We start from the raw sequence: 23,931 nt of genomic DNA, 5'->3' as shown, positions 1-23,931 counted from the left end.
CGTCCTTCGAAACCTTGCCCAAGTTTGATATAAACTTTCGACGGACGGATGAAATCATAACCTCAAAAATATATGAAAGGCATTGACTTTATTTTTAAAAGTTTTTTTTTTTAGTTAGTTCATTTGTTTAGCTGCTTCCGTAACATATTTTTAACTTGCTTATGAACACGTTTTAAGTTTGATATTTGTAAACCTAAAAATAATCCGAGAGACAAAAGCAATTAATAATGCATGGTAATATGTATAAATAAATATTTTAGAGGTTGATTTGATGATTTATAAGAGCTTAGCGTACATGATCGTCAAACCGGTGAACCTTCAGAGGATAAATCTCCCCAGAAGCATCCAAGTAGAAGCATATTGTGACAGACGTACGGAACACTGCGTGTCGCTCGGACGCAAGAGTGACAGATCAGCGAGTCCAGCGAGAGAGAGAGAGAGAGAGATGGGGGACGCACCACAACGCCGAAATACCACAACGCCGAAATGCCAAATTGACCACAACGCCGACAGCTAGAAAACTGCTGTGCACCACAACGCCGAAATACACTAACGCCAAAAATTGTCATTGCAGGACTGCCACAAAGGTTAGGTTAGGTTAGGTTAGACTAGGTTAGGTTAGGCTAAGCAAGGATAGGCTAGGTTAAGTTAGGTTATATTACGCTAGGTTAGGTTAGGTTAGGCAAGGTTAGGTTTGATTGCGGTATTTCGGCGTTAAGATACATTTAAGAAACACACACAAATTCATTCAGTTGTTATTTCGACGTTGTGGTACACAGCAGTTTTCTAGCTGTCGGCGTTGTGGTCAATTTTGACATTCGGCGTTATGGTATTTCGGCGTTATGGTAACGACCCTGAGAGAGGTACTCACAGCTGCCGAGCAGCAGCGGACACGACTGCCGGTCCATGGGGAAGTTGCGCAGCTGCATGGGGCACTTGGCCTTGATGGTGAGCCTGCAACCCACCCGCCACACCACGTCACATCCGCCCAACCTCTCCCGCCAGTCGGACAACACCGCGAGATCGAAGAAGAGTCAACACGCGAAATTAAATTTCAATATTCCAGGCCATTTGCATTCATCACAGCTTCGCAGCGTTTTTAGAAAACAATTTTTTAGAAAAAGCCAAAAACAAAACTTTTATAGGTGAGAACAGGAGGTTAGGGGTCGCAGAACGCGACCTGGTACTCCTGAAGGGCCTCGGGGTTCGATGCCAAGTCGCGGCATTCGGGCCCCGCGGCCCACAGGGCGATGATGAAATCCCCTCAGGGGCGTAGCCAGGGGGGGGGGGTTATGGGTTCAAACCCCCCCCCCCCTCTTAGCTCTAAATCTTTTATTAATTTCTTATTCATCACTCAAACAAATTTCATATTAAAATTAATAAAAATTTTACCATTACACTATTTAAATTTAAGTACCGAAAACTGCTAAAATAGCATTATTTTACACCTCAAAATCCAAATTTTCCCGGGGGAGGACCCCCGGACCCCCCGCTTTAATACGGGGGGGGGGGAGGGGTGGCATGCTCTTAACACCCCCCATACACAAATTACACAAATCCTGGCTACGCCACTGAATCCCCTTAAGAAATTCTGCTGGGGGGGGGGGAGGGGGGGGTTGCTTCATTAAGCACATATTCTGAGCCAGTTGTAGCCGGCGGCATGGATTCCCCTGCCCGGCCGGACAATATCAACTACTCAAGAAGCTAACGGGTTAAATAACGTTTTCCAATGAAGTAGTTCGGCTTCTGGGTTGTAGCAGCGTCCTAGGCGAATAATTCACCGACGTTTCGGTCGAAATTGCAGTCGCCATCCTCAGGGAGCAGTAGGTAGGTAACTGCTCCCTGAGGATGGCGACTGCAATGTCGAACCGAAACGTCGGTGAATTATCCGCCAAGGACACTAGCTACAACCCAGAAGCCATGCTACTTCAGACAATTGGCCGTGAAAGCGCCTGCGAACATTATTAACCGTTTTCCAATGTCCGTTTGTAAATTACGCAAGACGCAAAAAAAAAAAAAAAATCGGCAAATTTCCAACTTCTTGCGTTTCGGCTTGTGTTTTCGCCTTCTATATTTGAAGTGAAGTGTGGCGAAAAGTTTTAAAGATTCAGACATCGCGTGTAAAGACGGCTTATATTTCTTTATTACTTATTAAACTATCGCACAGTGAAAGCTAAAGATGCTTTAAAATCAAACTATTGAGTATAATGGTGAAAAAAAAAATATTTGTGAAAATAAGTCCAAACAAATAAAAACTTTTTTTAAACGTTTTACAACAGGTTTGGTGATGCATTACGACCGCGTGTTTTATAAACAACCGTAGTTTTCTTATGTTAGTTGCGTGTTGCGGCCTTGCGGTCTTGTGTTTCTTGCGCCGAGCTTTGCTTCATGTCCGCGGCTTGTTACTGGTTGACGCAAGAAGCACTCGACCAATCCAAGTGGCTCCAGTGCTGGAGAGGAGACAACCACGCCCCTTTTGAAATATTCCTCGCAACGAGAGACAATGCTGTAATCTAAGGATAATATTGGTGCTGAACATGTTCGAAATAAATCATCATCTCCAGCTAACCTATATTTAATTCATCATCCTCTAGAGCACATTGAGGGTTGAGTGAGTGGCCAACAGTCATACACCGAGTTCAGTATCAGTGACGCTTACTCAGGACTGGGTCAGTTACCTGCAGTCGGCTACAAAGGTACCAACATCCCTGCAGTCGGTTACATAGGCTTCAAACCCCCCTTTAAGTCGGCTACATAGACTACAAATATCCATACAGCCAGCTACATAGGCTTTAAAAAATCCCTGCAGCTGGCTACATAGGCTTCAAAAAACTCTGCAGCTGGCTACATAGGCTAGAAACATCCATGAAACCGGATACATTGGCCACAAACACCTTTGCAGTCGGCTACATTGGTCACAAACACTTCTGCATCTGACTAAATAGGCTTCAAACACCTCTGCAGCTGGCTGCATGGACTTCAAACACCCCTGCAGCCGGCTACATAGGCTAAAAACATCCCTGCAGCTTGCTACATAGGCTACAAACACCCCTTGAAGTCGGCTACAGTGGCCACAAACATCCATGCAGTTTGCTACATTGGCCACAAACACCTCTGCAGCTGGTTACATTGGTCACAAACACCTCTGCAGCTGGCTACAAAGGCTACAAACACCCCTTGAGGTCGGCTACATTGGCAACAAACACCCCCTGCAGCGACACTGCAGACTGTGAATAGCGGGGGAGAGGGAGTGGCGCCGGATATCGACAGTGGCGCCGCTTTTAGCTAAGATAAAAGCCTGGGGAATAAAGTCTGTTATCTCGGCAGCGTGGGGTAAGTAAATCCACTCCATCTTTTCTTTCTTAAACAAAGAGACCCATCAACTTGCTGCCTCGGTAAATTTTTTTCTCTCTTGAAATTCAATTCCGAAGCCACCGTGGGAATTTCGTCACCGGTTGAGACGAGGAAAATATTCCACAAAAACCTTACGCTCATAAATATATATTACTGGCGCAGACAATATTATATATTAAATATATACAAAACAAATTTTGACAACTGACGGTAAATAATGTAAAATAATCAGTACAAGGCTATAACTTAGAAGAAAATTTACCGCATGAAATGTCTTAGTCACAACATATATTGTAGTGGATTAGTGTTACTAATGAAAAATTGTATCTGAAGGTCCTACGTTTTGCTGGAAAAAAAAAAATCTAGAAATTGGCTGTGATCAGTTTTCTAAATAAGTGTCCCGCCTACCTGGGAAGTCAATTATACGCCCCAGGAGTAAATTATCGTCGCATCTACGTGGCTATAGACTGTCGTCACCTCCAAAGACCTGTCACACACGAACTTTCGCTTCCAACAATTTCCATTAGAATTGGCCATATAACTTTGGAAGGCTATGTCATCACATCACCTAAAACGACACTAGCGCAACCATGTATATTTGACTTGAGCTTCCACAAAATATTTTGTATATAGGATTGGTTATAAAATATTTCGAATGTTGGACTGAATCAGCCAATAAGCCCAGCGTAAACAGAAATGGAATCCGTTCCAGTCACAAAGAATTTTTACAATTGCGAAGACACATGGGCTATTAAATAGTCTACATATAAAAGAGAAATAATTAAAGTATGTTAGATTGAATGTTGTATGTAAGATAATTTTTTCATGTCAAAGGAAAACTTAGCGTCTATATCCTTGAAAATCACAGAAACTGTAAAAGTTAAGTATTAATATGGGTTAAAATAACAAACTTTTTAAAACTTAGAAGAATAATCATTATAATATCATACAGTACTGCGATGAATATTTAATTTTTTTTAAATGGGACTAAAATTTAAATAGTGCAACAGAGTTCAAAAAAAAATATTGAAGATTATCTGTCCAAATTTATTCGACGTAGAAGATTGGAAGCCATATTTCTTCCAATATCACCCCTTCAGTTTTTATAATATACCAAAATTATACAGGGCTATACATGCCAATAATGAAATTTCGATGCCTCTAATGCCTGTTAATAGGAACATTTTGTAACATAAACAACCTTTAGATAGAAGTTCAAGGTTGAATGGAATCTAACAGCTACATGTGAAGCAACTGATCTCTTCAGTAAGACAATGTTTAAGATCAGGAAACTACCTCTCAGAGCAGAGACTCAGCAACTTCGAGTTCGTGTCGGCAATAGAGGAGTGAGGATTGTTGGTGAGTGTGTGCAGCTGAGAGATAGTGTGCGAGAGCGAGGGTGCGAGGGGAAGTGTGCGAGAGCGGGATGCTTGGGTTCGAGAGCACGAGGGGAAGTATGCGAGAGCGAGCATGCTCGAGCTCGAGGTCGCGAGAGAAAGTGTGCGAGAGCGAGGGTGCGAAAGGAAGTGTGCGAGAGCGAGGGTGGGCGAGCTAGGTGCTAGAGCTGGTGTGCGAGATCGAGAGTACATGAGGAAGTGTGCGAAAGCGAGGGTGCGAAAGGAAGTGTGCGAGTGCGATGGTGCGTGATGTAGGTCCTGGATCTAGGGTGTGAGCTCGAGGGTGCGAGAGGAAGTGTGCGAGTGCGATGGTGCGTGATGTAGGTCCTGGATCTAGGGTGTGAGCTCGAGGGTGCGAGAGGAAGTGTCATGGCCGGATTCAGAGGTCTGGAGGCCTCGGGGCAACAGAGGAGCGGAGGCCTGCTGGCCCCAAATTATTTTACAAATAAAATGAACAATTTTTTTAGTTGAGTTTTCCAGTAAATAATTTATTGTGAAATCAAGTAGATTCTCTTAGTTTTTTAAAAACATACATAAATATAATCGGAGACAAGAATTATATGAAATTAAATTTTAGTGTTAATGAATATTTCTGTTAATAGGTATTTAATAATAATATAATCATGTATGTACAAAGTACTGTGGGTAAAGGTAAAACAGCGAAAAAAGAATATCAAAGGAAAAGATGTTTAAAAGTGTTTACTTGTCGGAATTTGAAAGATTTTTTTTTTCCCGAAGTCTCTATTGTGGTTTGTGGGGGCCCTCCGTTTGTGGGGGCCCCGGGGGTTTCGCCCCGGTTGCCCCCCCCTGAATCCGGCCCTGGGAAGTGCGCGCGAGAGCGAGGGTGCGAGAGCAAGTGTGCGAGAGCGAGGGTGCGAGAGCAAGTGCGCGAGGGTGAGTGCGCGAGAGGAAGTACGCGGGAGCGAGGGCGCACGACGACCCACCTCATGGAGTAGAGGATGTCGCCGTTCTCGCTGAGGCGCAGCAGCTTGTTGGGCACGGTGATGGTGTGCACGTACGAGTTCTTGCCGTTGTAGAAGTAGGTGTCGGGCCGCCAGATGCGCTCCAGCATCTTGATGCTCAGGCTCAGGCTCTTGTTCACGCCCACGAAGCTGAGCCGCGAGTCGCGCCAGTACTGCCGGAAGTAGCAGTCCATGGAGTAGTCCTGCGCGCACCCCACCCGCCTCACCGATCCCCGGCCACAACTTTTACAAATAACACTTTCTTGCAATGTTTGGCATAGTCATTGTCAAAATTACAATTTATTATTATTTTTAAGTAAACGAACAAAAAAAAAATTGGTTGCCTGTAGAGTCGGTTTACAGACGATAGTTTAACGTGACAACGTCATAACAAAACATTGATGAAATTATTGCATACTTTTATGAATAAAATTGAATATTTTTTATTGGATTATCACTTTTTTGTATGGATACAAAGGAGTGAAATGAAATCTAAAATTTAATTGATAAATTTACTTTTATTTGCACTCATTAATTCAAATATGTTTATTACTTTAACGAAGAGATTATTTTAACTATAACTTTTATAAATGTTTGCTATTTAACTTCTTCCAATCTGTGTTATTCTGTTAAGGATAGGACGATGATAGGAAAAGTAGGAAACGAATGGGAGTGTTTCAAGTTTAATGTGCCTCGAAAAAGTCAAATTGATGATTGTTACAATCGAGTGGAAGAGATAGATGCGGCACAAGCGTACAATGAGCGTAACGGGATAATGAGTCATCCTTTTTCGTGCGTGCAGCCGCCGTTCATCGATTTATTAGACGTTGTCACGTCAAAATTTTTAAAAATTACACACTCTACAGTGGAACTAAAACTGTAAAATAATAAATTGATCTGATTTCCTATGCAATGTGTGGAAACAAGTTGGTTTTTTCTTTTGGTTATTTAAACAGATTTTATATTTTAGTTCTGAGGGAGTATATAAATTAAGGAGGGGGCAGGGTACAGGACCACCACTGACTACAAATGTGTTATATGAGTCTCTGTGCACATACACAGTTCTCATCCTTTATTACCCTTTCAATACCACTTACATAAAATAAGCGAAAGTAGCCTTTGTGTCAAAGGTTTAAGCAAAATAAAACATTCAACCTTTTGTTTCCATTAAACATACTAGTTTCTTAAGAAACAAAAAATTGATCCATTAATTTAAATGAGAATATATATTTAAATACTTTACAGCATTAATAAAATAATCAATTCTTATTTTCCCTGGAAGCTTTTGTACTTATTTAAATATTGTCTTTCAATGGCATCACGCAAGGGCTGTGAGATAGCATATGTTATATATATAATTTTATTTATTTTTTATTTCTTAGCTAAATCTCCAGCAGCAATCTCAACTGTTGGCACGCCTGTAGCTATGGCCGCGACGTCACGAAGTAAATTCAACCGGTAGATACAAGACGCCCGCTAGTCAAAACAATTGAAAGCTGTATATTTATTTTATTTATTTATTGCCTTATTTTAAGTGGCGAAGGCAAGGCGTAGCGCCTTGTCTTACACTTAACGACATACATATTTACTCACTAGGTACATTCAATGTAAACCTAATAAATGTTATAGCCTGCACATACCAAAAATTGTCACAAATAAATTTAAATATAAACTGAATTAACATATCAGTACAAATATGAAAATAACAAAAAATTAGTATTTAAGATACACATGAATTACCTGAAGTATAATATATTATAGTCATATTATAATTTTTTTATAAATCTATCTAATGCTAAAGTTATAAAGATTTAAAGATATTTAATAACCAAAATATTTATATAAAAACTAACAAAGACACAAACAATTTAAATATGTAAACCAATACATTTTCTTACAAAAAATCATACACATACACGTACATTCACACATATTCAATCACACATATCTGATACCACAGCCAAACCTGATTATTGGAGATAAGCAAGTACCTGAATAATGTTTTCTTAAACATAGAAAGGGAATTTTGATGTCTGATTGACTCGGGTAGTTCATTCCAGGCACGAGCAGTGGTCACAGAGAAATATTTTGAGTATAGAGCTGTCTTATGTTGGGGGATGAGCAAAGAACAATTACTCTGAGAACGTGTGCCTTATACCATGCCGTGACTGGTAACTGAATCACTATAAACGACAAGCATTACGTAATATAGTGTTATAATTAGAGCGTTTAAAAGTCTTTTACTGAACATATAATGACTTACCATATCTTGTTCCGAAATGGGTCCCATGCTCTTTATCAACATGTTTGTAGTCACCACGGTGGGCTGTCCTGTCGGAAACCAAACAACGTGTACACGTTTGGCTCGTAAAATTTTAATAAACAGTTGTTAACAACATAATGATTAATAAAACTAAAGTAATAAACAAACTTTATTATTGTATGCATTATATTGGATAGTCTGTTATTACCTTACAATAATTTGCAATAGTACCAAAATTTCATAGTGTTGTTATTTGAGAACTCACACATTTCGTGGGTTAGTGGAATATGCTTCTGATATACTACAGGTGGAAGTGACGTTTCTGTAGCTAAAACTACTCTGCTTAAAATTAACACAAGTTAACTCAAAATTCTCCATAAATATTATACAAAACATACGGAGTGCATTTTCTCATAAGAAAAAGCTAGCAAATTAAAAAAAAAATTAAACTAAGCCTAATTTATGTCATTAGTGGTACAGGCCAAATTACTAACCTACAGCGTAATTTAATATAGGGTTTTAGTATTATGCATTGATTTAAGTTTTATTATATAGCTATATTTTATAGACTTTAAATATATAATAAAAATAAAAGTCAAAGTAATAATAATACCCAATTAATTACATTTTGCCTCGTTCGAACCTAAAATAATAAGAACGTCAGGCAGCCGTTGCAACTATCAGGGCGACCGGCTGCTAGAGAGCGCATGCGCAGAGAGAAGACTGGAGTAGGGGAAAAAGAGGGAAGGCAGTACAGGCCACCAGGGAGGGGGTAATAAGAAGAAGAGGAGGAAGGAGTGAAGATTCTTGTTTAGCGATGACGTCACACTCATAAATGTCTTCTTGCTGCCGGCACAATAAAACACTAGATAGTCTTGCAATGAAGCTATTTTTAACGTATTTAGAACATAAACAAACACGGCTACCACTACAGCCAAGTACTCGGCTTCTATTGGTCGCACGGAGCAACGTAAACGGAAGAGCTCAGCACTGCCGAGCTAATGCGTGCGGATTCGTCCCCGTCTGCGAGCCATTGTAGAAACTCTGCTCCGGGATATTCGTGTCATTGTAGAGCGGGCCCGAGTGGACTAGAGACTAAAGAAAGTTACAGATGGAGCATAAGCTCTGAGCACTGTGGCCAGTTTGTTCACGTAAGAAGATGTCAGCCATTTGTTTATATAGTAGGTATATAGAAATGTAGTTTACTACCTAATCTTGTACACAATCATTTTTCTCGAGTCAAAAGTCTTTATTTGTTTAATATTCATGCACTTTTCCACCACCATGCATACATCACTTATGAGAAAATGCGATTTTCTTCATGTCACAATATGGCAACGACCTGCTTCCCCCTTACATCCCCTGGCTTCAGCAGAGATACCTACAAACTGTGTTTATGCTCCATCTGTAACTTTCTCTAACCTCTGGAGTGGACTGGTGCGTCGTATAAGGCCCGACTACAATTATTGCAATGTCCTACACTCTGTCCGAGGGACACTGATCACTGATTGGCCCACGTGACGCTCTGACGCCATGCGTGTTATTGGCTGTGGTGCGAATATCCCTGGTCAACTTGAACTTTTTGTCAAAATCTGTGTTCTTTGGTAGCATAGAAATATGAACACTCGTGTTATTTTCTGTTTCCGGTTCCCGTTTCAAAATGTAAACAGCAAACAACGGACATTTATTGGCTTTTAATAAATTTTGTCTTACAGATATAAATAAATATATTGTTGAACTCCCACAAATGTCACAAGTCAACTAGATATTCAAAACTTAGCTGCGTAAACATTTACAAAGCAACGAAATAGTAAAAAAAAAAAAAAATGGAAGATCAATTATTTTGGCGCTGCATATTTACTGCGCTCTGGTGACTACTTTTAGAGATCGGACATCGCAGTTGTAGACAGGGCTGTTTTCCGTGCGACAACGTGACGTCACACACCAGGACCAGGACACGGATCACGCAGACGGAACAGCTCACAATCGCGTCCGCTGCTTCCACAGTGCTAGGATACGTAACTAATGTCAACCAATGAGATTTGCATTTCAAGGTTACTAAATATTAATTTAATAAAAAAAGGGGAGGTTGTCTGTAAAGTCGGTTTACGGACGATAATTTTACGTGATAACGGCATAAGAAAACATTGTTAAAAAATTGCATACTTTTTAATTTTCAAATATTATTTACAATTTTTTGCAAATTTAATATATATAATTTGTTTAAATATAATCACGAACAATTAGTTAAAAAAACACCGCCTTAACCTATTTTATATTTATAGAAGATTTTCTCGCACGGTGGTCGGCCGGTTCTTGCACACACGAGCTCAGGCGGAACGTGACAATTATTTTTTTCGTGCGTGCAGCCGGCGTTCATCGATTTATAAGTAGGGACCGGAAAAATTTGCGGGTTCAATGACCTCCAGGATGAACTCCATAGTTCTACGTACACTCGGTCAAATGTCACCCACTCATTGGCAGCTGTCTTGTGAGGCGTCCCAACGTAGCAGCCCTGTGATTCGATAAAGCTTTGGTTGGGTGTTTCTCATTGGCCCGGAGTCATCCAGGATATTTGTGAGCCAATAGCATAGGCATCACTGAAGTATAATTATTTGTATTTTAGGCTGTCGTGAAATGAATTCGTGAATTTTACCGGTCTCGATTTATAAGACGTTTATCACGTCAAAAATAAATATATATGCTTGGAGATTTTTTGCAGGGGTAGACTTGACGTATGCAATGTATGATGGAGACGGGTTCGCAGGGCTGCCGAGGGGGAAGTAAGCGCGCTATCCTCGTGTCGCGGGGGTCAATGGAGCGCGAAGAGGAGGTCCTAATGGCAGCTCGATCACCGCGCAAGTGGCGCTGCTCCGCGGCTGATTGAGGCCATCAGGAGACGACTCTCGCCCCATCAGCGACACCTCCCCACCCCCTCTCCACTTCCCTTTCAGTAGTCACAAACCACGACTGTCAACCAGGGGAAGCCTTCTCTTCACAGACGAGAGAGCCGAACGCCCGATCGTGCATCTTCGGTTGTTTTTTTTTTGTTCATTGTAAAAGGTTACGTTAGCTACATTATAAATACTTTAAAACATTGTGGACGGTTGATTTGGTTAGGATAGCTACATTAAAGATACTGTGAAATCATGTAAACGGTTTCCTAGCGCTGGATAGCTACATATTAAAACGTTATCTGCTAATCAACCATAAAATGATTTTACAGTAGCTATTTTTAATGAAGCTATACTTACCTAATGTAACCAACTATCTGCAATGTTTTAAAGTATTTATAATGTAGCTAACCTATCCTAATCGACCGCAAAAATTTAATGCCACATCGGTTTATACAATGAGATAGAACGGGGGGAAAAAAAAGCGAGCATGAACTTCGGGGAACTTCGGGTGTGGCTCTCTCTTCTGTGAAATGAAGGCTTCCCGTCACTAGCGTAGCAGGAGCACTGTACCAGGAGTTATCCTCGCTACAGGAGACCGCGACATTGCTCGCTGAGGTCGACCAGGGTCTGCCACTAGACACGGACTGCGACGCGCTGATTGTACTCTAACGATTCGTCTGCACCATCACAATGCCAGTCACGTTCAGAGCTAAATTATAAGTGAATTTAAAAATGTGAGTAACGAACAAACTGTAGTTTTATTTTGCTTAATATGATTATTTTTACACGTACTATATTATTAATTGTTGACAACACCAATTGTTGTGCCCTTTTTTTTCTCTCGAATGTATCAACTAATTCTTGAAGGCAGTAGTGCACATGAGTATATTATATTATTTATTACTGTTGTGACATATACACCAACACCCCATAAAGAAGGCACTAGGGTGTGAATGGGAGAGGGTACTATACTACTCATATAAACTCATATATAAATAGTGTTCTTCTTTATTAACAAAAGAAAACACTTATCATTGCTTTTTGGTATCATCGATATTCGGTAAATGCACAGAAAATGTACAATCCCATTATCACAATTGGACCATGGTATAGGTTTGTTACATGGAACATAAAACCTCATTTAGGATGCATGACTTTCTGCATATATAAACCTCTGCATTGTTATGTATTATATTTTTTCACAAAATTAAAATTGAAATTTCCCTAATATTTATAGTTGAAACTAGCTGCCCGACCCGGCTTCGCACGTTTATACCTATTGAAAAAAATTAAGCCACACCTCCCATTTACGGTGATGGTAAATAAAAAAAATTCATTGAAAATGTATTACAATGCTGTATAATGCACCGGAGAGAAAATGAATAGCACCGATGGTTTCCCGACTCGTGCACGCAAGGTACAACTGATGTACCCGTACTTCGCTACGGCAGTCTACAGGCAGATCACTCTTGCGCCGCTCATTATACATGCCCCTCCTTGTGGGTACGCCACTGCCGCGCGATGCCCGTTGCCATGGAGACGCAGAAGGCATGAACAATGCAAAATCCTGTTCTCATGCACACAAAGTACCCACTGTTGCCTTGTTTTAACCACCCATGGGATCTAATTTCGGAAAATGTCATCCTATGTAACATAAGGAACATTACTGTGAAGTTACAAATCTGTAAAATATATATACTTGAAAAAAAGGGCAATTTTTGATATTTAAAGTACCCGCAAAATTTCAACGGTGATGAGGACTGCACTAACAATGAAATAGTCGTTGCCATAGAGACGAATGAAGCATCAACAAAGCAACAGCCGTTGCCATGGTGATTTCCTACCAAAAACTGGAAATTTTGATATATTACGCCCACGAAACTCCCCTTGGGATCGGATTTCCACAGAATCCGTTCTTAGTGAGCGTCTACATCACAAAATGAGTAACTATGCTAAATTTCAAGTCAATCGGGTGTATAGTTTTAGATATCTCGTGATGAGTGAGTCAGTGAGTGGTACTTCGCCGGCGCCATCTACTTAAAATGTTGGTTTGTCCTGAATTTTTCCTGAATTTTCTTTTCTATAAACCTCACGGAGCCCGAGACCTTTCCAACGACTGCAAAACCGTGGAAATAGGTTCGTGCGTTCTGGAGTTATAGCGTCAGGAAGGAAAACCCGACTTATTTTTATATAGTAGATTAGTTACAGAGCACTATTTTTTCGTTACAGAAGTATTAGTATTGTTCATTCTATTAAAATAATACAAGACCACAACATAGACATAGCTACGACAACACAGAACACCTGCTGCTCTTGTCGCATGCTGTGGAGACGAGAGCTACAAATACAACAACACAAAGCAGCTTATAGTCTTGTCGCAAACCTGTAAGAGGCGAGCTAAAGCGTCGACCAAACGGAATAGCTACTGGCCATGTCGCAAAGCTGTGATACACGAGCTGTAGCCTCAGTCACATGTAGCACAAGCTGGTCTTCTCCCAGGTAATGTGTGTGACGAACTATAGCCACAAGGAAGAACGCACCCCGCAGCCTTGTCGCAAGGCCAAGGCAGACAGTTCACAATACCAATATCACTACGTTTCTCCAGCAATACTGTGTAGTCGTGAAGTCTGCCGGCAAGGCAGGGGCTACAGACGTATATTGGAACATTTCCCTGCTTGCTCGCACATCCTCTGCTTACTCTGTCCTATCCTTCGAGCTGGGCTAAGGTTCCACCCTTTAAGGGGCCCGCCTCGTCAGGGGTGTATGTGTGTTCGTGAGGCGGGATGATAAGTGCGACGCTCGATGGTATTTCTAGCGCGGTATCGCCTCTAAGCCCAAGGCTCTGAATTGACGCGTAGTCTTCTCGTCGTCACAGGATAACTGTGAAATTTTAGCGGTGACCACAACATTATATGGCCGATAAATGAAGATAAATGTGTAACGCAAGTCCTTTAAGTGCTTTCAATGATCTGTACTGGTTGTTTTACGCCTAAAAATTACTCTGAAAACATGCGTTTTAGCCATTTTAACTCTTCTAGAAATACAGTTTAAAAACATGATACAAAATTAAAAGTACTTTTTGGCCCTCAGCGAACTCTTAAATGCTTTTCGTAAACAGACCCCACTCGGATATGTTGAGTAGTTTTGAAATCGCGTTGTTTTCCCTGAAGCTCTGCGCGCCGCGCGTGTGCCCGGGTGGGCGGGGGCCTTAACGCCGCACAGTCCGGGATGGACTGCAAGAGACTCACTGCCTGAAGGCCGGTCCACGCCCAACTGAGACACGTGTGTGTGGCTGGCTGGCCCCAGGGACCTGCCACAGGGGCGCAGCAGGGAGGTACCCACCCTGGCCGTGCGTGGGCGGCTGGCTGCTCTCGTAGTCCTTCAGCAGGTTGTCGAGCACCAGAGTGATGTTGCGGCTGATGGCGTCGCTGGTGGTGGTGGTGGCGGCGGCTTGCGGCGGCCTGTGCCGGGGGCGGGAGTCCCCCACGTGCCTGAACCCCGCCGCCGCCCGCCCCCAGGTCCTGCGACACACACACACACCGCCTCCACACACTGCTGCTTGCCCGAGATCGGGGAAGGCGCCAGCAGCGCTGATAGTCTCAGGGCTCAGGACACAGCCAACTGTCTGGTCAGCTGAGTGCGGTAGAGGGGCTGAGGCGGCGACTATGCTGGGTTGGTGGCCCCAGCCGCTGGTCATGGCTGAAGCTCTAACACCTTCCTGATCAAAGAGGGGAGTAATTCCTTAACAGCTCTGTCTTAAGTTTACTTGTCTCTGGAATGTAACAAAAAAAAGTGGGGTTTTATGCAAAGTCGGTTTACGAACGATAATTTTACGTGATAACGGCATAAGAAAACATTTATGAAAAATTGCATACTTTTTTTAAATTTTCTAATATTATTTACAGTTTTTGTAAATTTAATTTAAATAATTTGTTTAAATATAATCACGAACAATTAGTTAAAAAAAAAAACACTGCCTTAACGTGTTTGATATTATAGAAGATTTTCTCGCACGGTGTTTGACCGGTTCTTGCACGCTAGGCTCAGGCGGAGCGTGACAATTTTTTTCGTGCGTGCAGCCGGCGTTCATCGATTTATAAGACGTTATCACGTCAAAATGGGTCTGTAAGCCGGCTCCCATTCTATCCTTATAGGGCGCACATTTGGGAGGAGTATTGGAGGATGCCGACCCTAAGGTTGGAACATTGCTGCTGCTTGCCCTAGGCCCCCAGTCTTCTGTCAGGCTGGCCAACGGCATTACGATGCCGCTATCTTAATATATTAAAATGGCTGTAACTTTTGAAGTATTAATTTTAGAGTAAAACGAAAAAAAAATTAAATCTCTTTTTAAAACCCAATTATGATTCCGTTTAACAAGAATGTACTTCGATTCTCTCAAAATAAAATTTAATGGCACGCGCTTCTTCTTACTTCCGGTTACACATTTCCGTTGCAATCACGAAGTTACTCCCACCAAACGCCGTATACCGAGAGTAAGATGTTACACATAAAAAATAAAATAAAAATTATGCGTGACTTAGTCCGCGCGTTAGAAGTTAAACTTACTTGGCGTAATAAAAAACTAACTTTAATTTTACATGCAAATATTTAATAGAAATAAAATAATAAAAGGCTTGGAGTCATAGTTTTAATACGGTTTGTAAAATTAAAATTCAATCAAATTAAGAAATATAAATAAATACTCAGTTTTCAATATTAAAATAAACACAGATGTATAAAATTAATTATTTTATTTAATAAAATAATATATATTTAAATAATTATGAAAAAATAAATATAACGAAATGTTATTATAATTTATTAATTTTATTTATTAAATTATAATTTATAAATTTGTAATGCAGATAAAATATACATACGGGAACATAACCTAAAAATACACTTGAAAAAGTTTATAAACACATTTTATATCACTAATATTCAATATAAATTCATGATTTTAATTACATTGACCATTATTCAATTTCAATTACTAAAGAATATGATTGGAAAGGACATATATAATTTTTATTTGTGTGTAGCCTTTTTTTTTCATCCTGTCAGTATTTGTTTCGTGCTACGCGCGCGTGTTGTAAGAATTCTCATCATAATTTTTTATCTTCATAACCCGCCTTGTGGGACCCTCACGGACAGGGAAAAGAAGGGGGGGGGGGAGGCTAGGCGGAGCGCGGGAAACAGCCCTGGGGCGGAATGTGTCTCCGCCGGATGGGTTAAGCCCTCACGTCTCTCGCCGCTGCGCTTGTAACTCCACTTCCCGCCGCGGGCTGGTTCCCTGCCTCGCCGCCGGCAGCGCTGCGGTACGCAGTGACTGAAAACACTCGTGCAGAACCGCGGCTCCGCCTACAGACCTTCGCACACGATCTGCCCGAACTGCTGTGTGTGTGGGGTAGCAGTATAGGTAGTAGGTAATAGGTAGTAGGTAATAGGTAGTAGGTGGTAAGTGGTAGTAGGTGGTAAGTGGTAGGTGGTAGGTGGTAGGTAGAAGGTAGAAGGTAGAAGGTTGTAGGTGGTTAGTGGTATGTGATAGGTAATAGGTGGTAGGTAGTAGGTGGTAGGTAGTAGGTAGAAGGTAGAAGGTGGTAGGTGGTTAGTGGTAGGTGGTAGGTGGTAGGTGATATGTAGTAGGTAGTAGGTGGTAGGTGGTTAGTGGTAGGTGGTAGGTGATAGGTAATAGGTGATAGGTGGTAGGTATTAGGTGGTAGGTAGAAGGTAGAAGGTATAAGGTGGTAGGTGGTAGGTGATAGGTAATAGGTGATAGGTGGTAGGTAGTAGGTGGAAGGTAGTAGGTGGAAGGTAGTAGGTAGAAGGTAGAAGGTGGTAGGTGGTTAGTGGTAGGTGGTAGGTGGTTAGTGGTAGGTGGTAGGTGGTAGGTGATATGTAGTAGGTAGTAGGTGGTAGGTAGTAGGTAGAAGGTAGAAGGTGGTAGGTGGTAGGTAGTAGGTAGCAGGTGGTAGGTAGTAGGTGGTAGGTAGTAGGTAGAAGGTAGAAGGTGGTTAGTGGTAGGTGGTAGGTGGTAGGTGATAGGTAGTAGGTAGCGGGTTAGAAGTATCTGACATTTCATATCTCACTGGTGCAATACCGTAATGATTTTTTTTGAAGAACAACAACACTCATTTGTATTATTACAACTTATTACAACATAATCCTTTTAAAAATATAATGGCGTCCGAGAATTCGGCATGCCTGTTGTCCCAACCTTAAAGGTGAGGTCACACACTAAAGATTTCCTGTATTTGTCATTCTTACACAAATGTTTCTGACAGATATTTCCTAGATGTTATGCAACGGGTATATAATTCGCGCATTGTTTGTGATTATTTTCTCTTGCGTGACTTTGTGCAGCAGTTATATCACACTTAGTAAATATCTGTTAAAAATATTTGCTACAGAACAACAAATGTAAGAGACGTATAGTGTTAAATTTACAGAAATAGTCCTTAATGAGATTAATGATAAGGAAAAACAAGTGAGCCAGTCTTTCAATACTCGCCAGAGACTTGTAACATATAACCTCATTAACGAGCAAATTCATGTGTTCTAATGTTGCAAACACACTGATAGTACGAAACTCGGACATTAAATTTAACGTAGAATTCTTTAAAATAATGCTTAAAATGGTAAATATCGCAAATTGCGTTTTCAACTACATTTCTGGACGCGAATCGCACGTAGTTTTTGCACCCGCCACTAGAATTCGCTGCCGGAGCAGCTGCGTCGACTATCAATCATTTTAAAAGTAGACCAAAATTTTAAACTTTATAATAAAACAATTTTAAAAAGCGAGAAAGGCTTCAAAAATTACTAATCCCTGGCTGTGAACATGATTTTAAACAAGGAATTTTATTAAAAAACTGCCCATATTGTTAAAATTTATCAAAAAGTTAATACTGTTAAGTTTCCCTTCGTCTTTGTGAACTTTGAATCACGCAATCTGCCACAGATGGCAGCACCGTGGAAACACATTTCCGTTTCATGCGACTTCCGTTCCATTCACGAAATTACTCTTATCAAATGCAGTATACTGAGAGCTGAGATGTTACACATAAAACAAAACAAAAAAAAAATGGGGCGTGGCTGTGTCATGGACACGGCCGTGTGTTGTACGTGAATACATGTACGCAACAAGTAATATTTTCTATGCAAAATATAAAATACGCTATTTTATGTATGTTATAATCAAGTTTGAACACTAAGAAGTCCTTCGGGTTTCCATGTTTTAATTTTTTTATTTTAACACCATATATATTCACTGTAACTATTTTACACTTTTAATAAATGCAACCGATATATTTTGACGAGAGCTGACGATTAAAACTCAAACAAACGTCGTAGCTTCTCCGAGTCAAAAAAGTTACACTAAATGTAAATCTCGAAACACAGAAAAATGATTTCAAAATGGCGGTGCTTCCCCCTCCACCACGCGCGATGCGTTACAGCCGTCACTTAGCGTAACGAATTATTTGATCCTTTAGTTATCCGGTGGTGTAATGGAGATGATAGATATGTAGCTGCAACACCAAACTGTATGCCCCGATTTTGTTATCGTTCGTTTTTTTTAATTGCCTCCCACTGTGGAAGCAATTTTCAAGACGTGTTCGCGTCAAAAACAACGCAGCGGGCGAGGGCCGAACTACGAGACCCACCGCGCGCTCCAGACTCGAGGGCGCGTGCCCCTGTTGACGCCGGCGGGGGCCCGCCCCAGTCCGCCCCAGTCCGCCCCAGTCCGCCCCACGTGTTTGTCAGGCCGGTCGAGAGGGCAGTCGGCCGAGATAATCCCCGGGGAAAACAGCCCCAGGCTGCGGGCAGCTCTCTCGCCAGCCACTCTCCCCTGAGAGTGCATGCAACCTGCACTGCACACCCGCTCCATTTGTCAAGGCCCTGTGTCAGTCACACTGTCCAAGTTTTGTCTGAAACTGTGTTCGACAATAGAGTTAAAAGGGTCACATTGTAAGGGAAATAGCTTCAAATTTTCTCCATCAAATAAATCTGGCAGATAACCTCAAATATTGTTTCAGATCACGTCGCACCATCGAAGGTTATATTTGGTCTGAGTTATTTCAAACTTTACAATTTTAATTAAATTTGAAATTAAATAATATATCACAGTTTTTTGTGGAATTTTTGTGTCTTTAAAATATCTATTGTTACATGATAAAATAAATGTTCATTGATTATTAAAAAGTTGAAGAAATAATTTGCGTTTTACATATAACATTATTTCGCAATCGACATATTTTAAACATTATTTTTGTTATTTCTCCTTAATCTTTCAAGTGCTCTTCGCCATTTCTAAAATTCATTGTGACGGAAAAGGAAGACATTTATTTACTTGTTCGCTCAGCACGATTCGGATTTGCTGATTTTGTCCAACTTCTTATATGTAAAATATTTTATAGAAACTCAAGTCAAGTCATCCAACTTGTCAAATAAAAATGGCTGCCATACTGACGTTTTCGGTGACCTCATAACCCTCCAACAAAATTAAACTTCCAACTTTTTATTTTATTTTATTGGAATATGCCAGAGAACGTAGCTCTATTTTGGGACTATATAAGTTCAAGTTGCATTCTGTAAAAAATAAAATTCCTTAAGAGAGCTTTGCAAATACCCTGTGTGTGAATGAATTTCAACTTTAAACACATACTGCATATTTAACTCAAACATTCACAATACAATTAGGTTTTACACTGAAGGAATACAATCAGGTTTTTTTTTACAGAGAATGAACAATAATTATTGTTTTGCATTGATTTTGTTTTTAAAATTAATTCAAAGCCGTTACAAACTGGCTCATGTAATTACAGATTCTGCAGACTCATTCATTTTTAATTCAGAGAGATTTTGTGCTTACAATTTATCACGTAACACTAGCCTTCCTAAGAGCGAGTTTCACCAGGGAAAATAACAGTTATTATTTATTAACGTCTCATTAAAGAATGTAAACTTCGCCATAACTTATCGAAGCGCAGCAGAATCTTGGTTAATTAGGACGGCGAACTTGCTCAGGAGGAAGAAGGGAGGAATCACAGTCTCAGAACTGTTCCTCAAGCCCTCGTCTGCTGCCTCGACTGCCTCAACAGCCGGGACAGCCACGCCGCGCCGCCACACACGGCTCCGGTGATGCCTGAGGCGTACTTCGTCACACCCGTCACTTTCAATCACACATTGTGATTTTTTTTCACGTGACAACGTCTAATAAATCGATGAACGCCGGCTGCACTCACGAAAAAATGTCCCGTTACGCTCATTGTCCCGTTACGCTGTGTCCCGTTACGCTGTCGGCGAGTGCAGTAATAAGAGGTTATGTTACAATTGACTAAAAAATTATGGTGATTCATAAAATTGATGATAGATTTTTGATTACAGTTTACTTATGTGAAAACTTGTTCATAATTATATTTAAACATTATAGCTAAACGCCAGATTTTAAAGTTAATTACAAGTCATCTACCCGTGAACTGTTTCGTCGACTGTTTATAAAGTGAAGTGAAAAGTTAATGTGGTTTTCATTGCTTATTACAACAACAATTTCGGCAATAAAAGGTTAATTATTCTTGCCTTTTAAAAATCTGATTACTAGTATAATTTCAAGTATTTATTATTTTATTATTAAAATAAAAATGATTCAATTTTATTCATAAAAGTATGCAATCATTTCATTAATGTTTTGTTATGACGTTTTCACGTTAAACTATCGTCCGTAAACCGATTTTACAGACAACCAATTTTTTTATTTTTTTGCAAATGTAACTGCAACATTCAAGTATATTTACATGAAACAAACTATGTCGCTTCCAAAATATATTCGCAGTAATACTAGGTTCGGATTCTTACTCGGGAATTTATGCTTTGTTAAAAGTTATTTATGAACTATTCCCTAAATAGCTTTCCACAACTACCTATATGTGAAAATTAATAAACATAATAAAATAAAATAAAGTCAAATTGTTGAATATTATATATTTTTTTCCTCCTGTTTGAAAATACTTAAGCTTGTACAATGCAAGAAAAAAAAGAGTCACAATTTCTAAGCGAGTGAAAAAAAATATTGAATATTGTTTCCCAAAGTGTATTTCATAAATACAAAAATAAAACCAGAGCAATCTGCATTATATTTATTGTAGAATTAAAAAACTATTTATTAGCAAATGGTTTCCAACAAATTTTATTTTAAGAGTAAAAAAGTTATCTTTGTAGCAAAAATAATAAATAATTAAATTTTTTAAATGTGGTATCGAAATATATACTAAATCAGGTGGGATTGATGTTATAATACGATACCGTAGATAATATATGAATGGTATTGTGTTCTAGTATTATTATAGTATTCTTTACGATACCACAGACGTTAAATTTATAAATTTATAATCGAAAATTAATATTTAAATTATAATATTTAAATTATAACATTAATTCATCGCACAATATACTGAACCGGGCTGGATTATAGATTATAATACGATACCGTGGGTAATATATCTTCGGTATAGTAATATACTAGAGTAGTTAGGAATGTAGAATATAATACATGCCCGAAAGTATCACAAAGAAAAATATTTTGTGCAAACAAGCGTTTGAATATTCCCCGCCCTAAACCACCATATTAACGCACTTGACCCGTAAGAATATAGGTATGGTAATGGCGTTAGCGCCGTCATGTTGATGATTTTCATCGCGATGTATAGGTTCTTGTTCCTATATTGATGAAGTTGGGATAGCAATATTTGGTTCAAAGAAAAGCTGTATTAAGAAGGAGATATCCTAGCCAATTAAATAACAAAACCTCTTCAATTTCTTTCTCATTTTTTTTAGGAATTAAAAATCTATTTAATTTAAAATTGGATAACGAAATACTGTTTCTTTTTCTCTCCAATGACTGGACAATTTCACTTGTCCGAACCGAGAGGTCATTGTTAATCCAATCTTCCCCATACTCAAGCGGTCCTCCTTTCATCTGAAAATCCTATCGCTGCAATCCGTTTACCCTTATTTCATTTCTTCCGCGTTTCCTTCCCGAACTGAGGCACAATGCTCTACCGAGAAGTGGCTGCGTAGGGCGAGCCGGGTGGTCCAGACTCGGACGAGAGATGTATTCCACCTCTGCTTCACTTCCAACACACATTTTGCAGTGAAAAAAAAAAAAAAAAATTGGTTGTCTGTAAAGTCGGTTTACGGACGATAGTTTAACGTGACAACGTCATAACAAAACATTGATGAAATGATTGCATATTTTTATGAATAAAATTGAATCATTGTTATTGAATTATCACTATTTTGTATGGATACAAAGAAGGAGTGAAATGAAATCTACAATTTAATTGATAAATTTGCTTTTATTTGCACTCATTAATTCAAATATGTTTATTACTTTAACGAAGAGATTATTTTAACTATAACTTTTACACATGTTTGCTATTTAACTTCTTCCAATCTGTGTTATTCTGTTAAGGATAGGACGATGATAGGAAAAGTAGGAAAAGAATGGGAGTGTTTCAAGTTTAATGTGCCTCGAAAAATTCAAATCGATGGTTGTTCCAATCGAGTGGAAGAGAGATAGATGCGGCGTAAGCATACAATGAGCGTAACGGGACAATGTGTGTAACGGGACACTTTTTCGTGCGTGTAGCCGGCGTTCATAGATTTATTAGACGTTGTCACGTCAAAAAACTACATGTCAAACATTTGCTTTCCTAGTTGCAATACAGCTCTAGAGCATGGCAGAACGTCTTCGCGTGACTCGACACATCGAACAAGTCACATACGCCTGGGCAGTCAACTAGGTCGTCGTGCCTTGAACTGCTTGTTAGCTGAGTGTCGCTCATGTTTGGCATTGACCGCGGGTTTGCTGTGGACTCAAGGGCACACGTTACAATTCACGATCTCCTTTGAAAGATTTGTGCAATGGGAGTGCATGACTTGATGTAAGCTTTTGAACATACGCAATTGCTAAGAACATGTACGTCTGTAGAAGAAAACTACAAAAAACCCGAAAGACAAAAACACAAATTAAGTAAAAAATTACACCTGTGTTTTCGTACCATGTGCGTCTCTGCCTGAGGGCGGGAGCAATTAGCAGTTCCCGAAACGTCGCTTGTTTCTGTTTTGGAAAACTACTGTGTTGGTTTCGTATTTTTCGTTTTGTCGTGTTTTTGTCTCGTTTCAACTGTTGTGCTGAAGTTTTTTGGGTTCAATATTTTTATGCTGTCATCATTAGTGTTTTTTTCGTTCTCTTAGTTCATTTTTCTTTGTTTGTTGACCATATTCCTGTTATGGAATATTATGTGGTGTTTATATCCTGTTGAAAACAGCAATTTTTTGCTTTATTTGTGTTTTTGTCTTTTGGGTTTTTGTATTTTTCTTCTACAGACATACATGTGCTTAGCAATGGCGTATGTCCAAAAGCTTACATCAAGTCACGATCTCCAGTCAGGCATCTGAGTGCTTTTTATGCATAATATAATATTTAAAAATTTGCCATTAGTCTTTGTGCGTTACTGTAGAACGTAACTATCTAACACTGCAAGAATCGTTCATGTGACAGTAAAGAGACGAGGATGAGAGCTTAAATACAGAATGTCCATAAAGGAATGTTCCAGATTCAATGGTATGTCATAATCGTTTAATTAGACTATTTACAACAAATGATACATCAAGTTGAAGGTTAACTACCCTAGTTTTTCTTACAAATGTTCAATATATGCACTGCTTCTTTAGTTATACGGCTCACATCCAACCTAAAGTCCAATTCTTCCCACTCTTTGGTTAACAAGTCCGGAGTAATGGAATTCTGTGTCTCAACTCTGGCAAATCAATAGGTAGCGGCGGAACGTAGACACGATCTTTTATAAAGCCCTAACGGAAAAATCACATGGCGTTATGTCAGGTGAACCTGGAGGCCGGTGAAAAAAAGAGGTCTGTCGTCTCGACCTTTACGACCAATACAACGGTCAGGGACTTGGACGTTCAACCACTTTCGTACGAAGAGATTCCAATGGGGAAGGGCTCCATCCTGTTGCCAATTAAAGTTTACAGGTTCA

General features: G+C 39.8%; 1 protein-coding gene across 1 annotated transcript in view; it reads right to left on the bottom strand.

Annotated features, from left to right (window-relative positions):
• The window catches only part of LOC134532309 (gamma-aminobutyric acid receptor subunit alpha-2-like), a 53,546-nt gene that overhangs the window by 9,574 nt on the left and 20,041 nt on the right, over positions 1-23,931 (bottom strand). The window contains exons 4-8 of the mRNA XM_063368727.1: positions 18,538-18,739; positions 14,216-14,394; positions 7,977-8,044; positions 5,696-5,916; positions 872-954 (exon numbers count right to left, since the gene is read on the bottom strand). Coding sequence (XP_063224797.1) covers positions 872-954; positions 5,696-5,916; positions 7,977-8,044; positions 14,216-14,394; positions 18,538-18,739 — 753 coding nt within the window. The remainder of the gene's footprint in view (positions 1-871; positions 955-5,695; positions 5,917-7,976; positions 8,045-14,215; positions 14,395-18,537; positions 18,740-23,931) is intronic.

Source organism: Bacillus rossius, chromosome 5 (genome assembly GCF_032445375.1).
Source record: "Bacillus rossius redtenbacheri isolate Brsri chromosome 5, Brsri_v3, whole genome shotgun sequence".
Taxonomy (NCBI): Eukaryota; Metazoa; Arthropoda; class Insecta; order Phasmatodea; family Bacillidae; genus Bacillus; species Bacillus rossius.
This window is presented reverse-complemented; position numbering and strand designations above follow the sequence as displayed.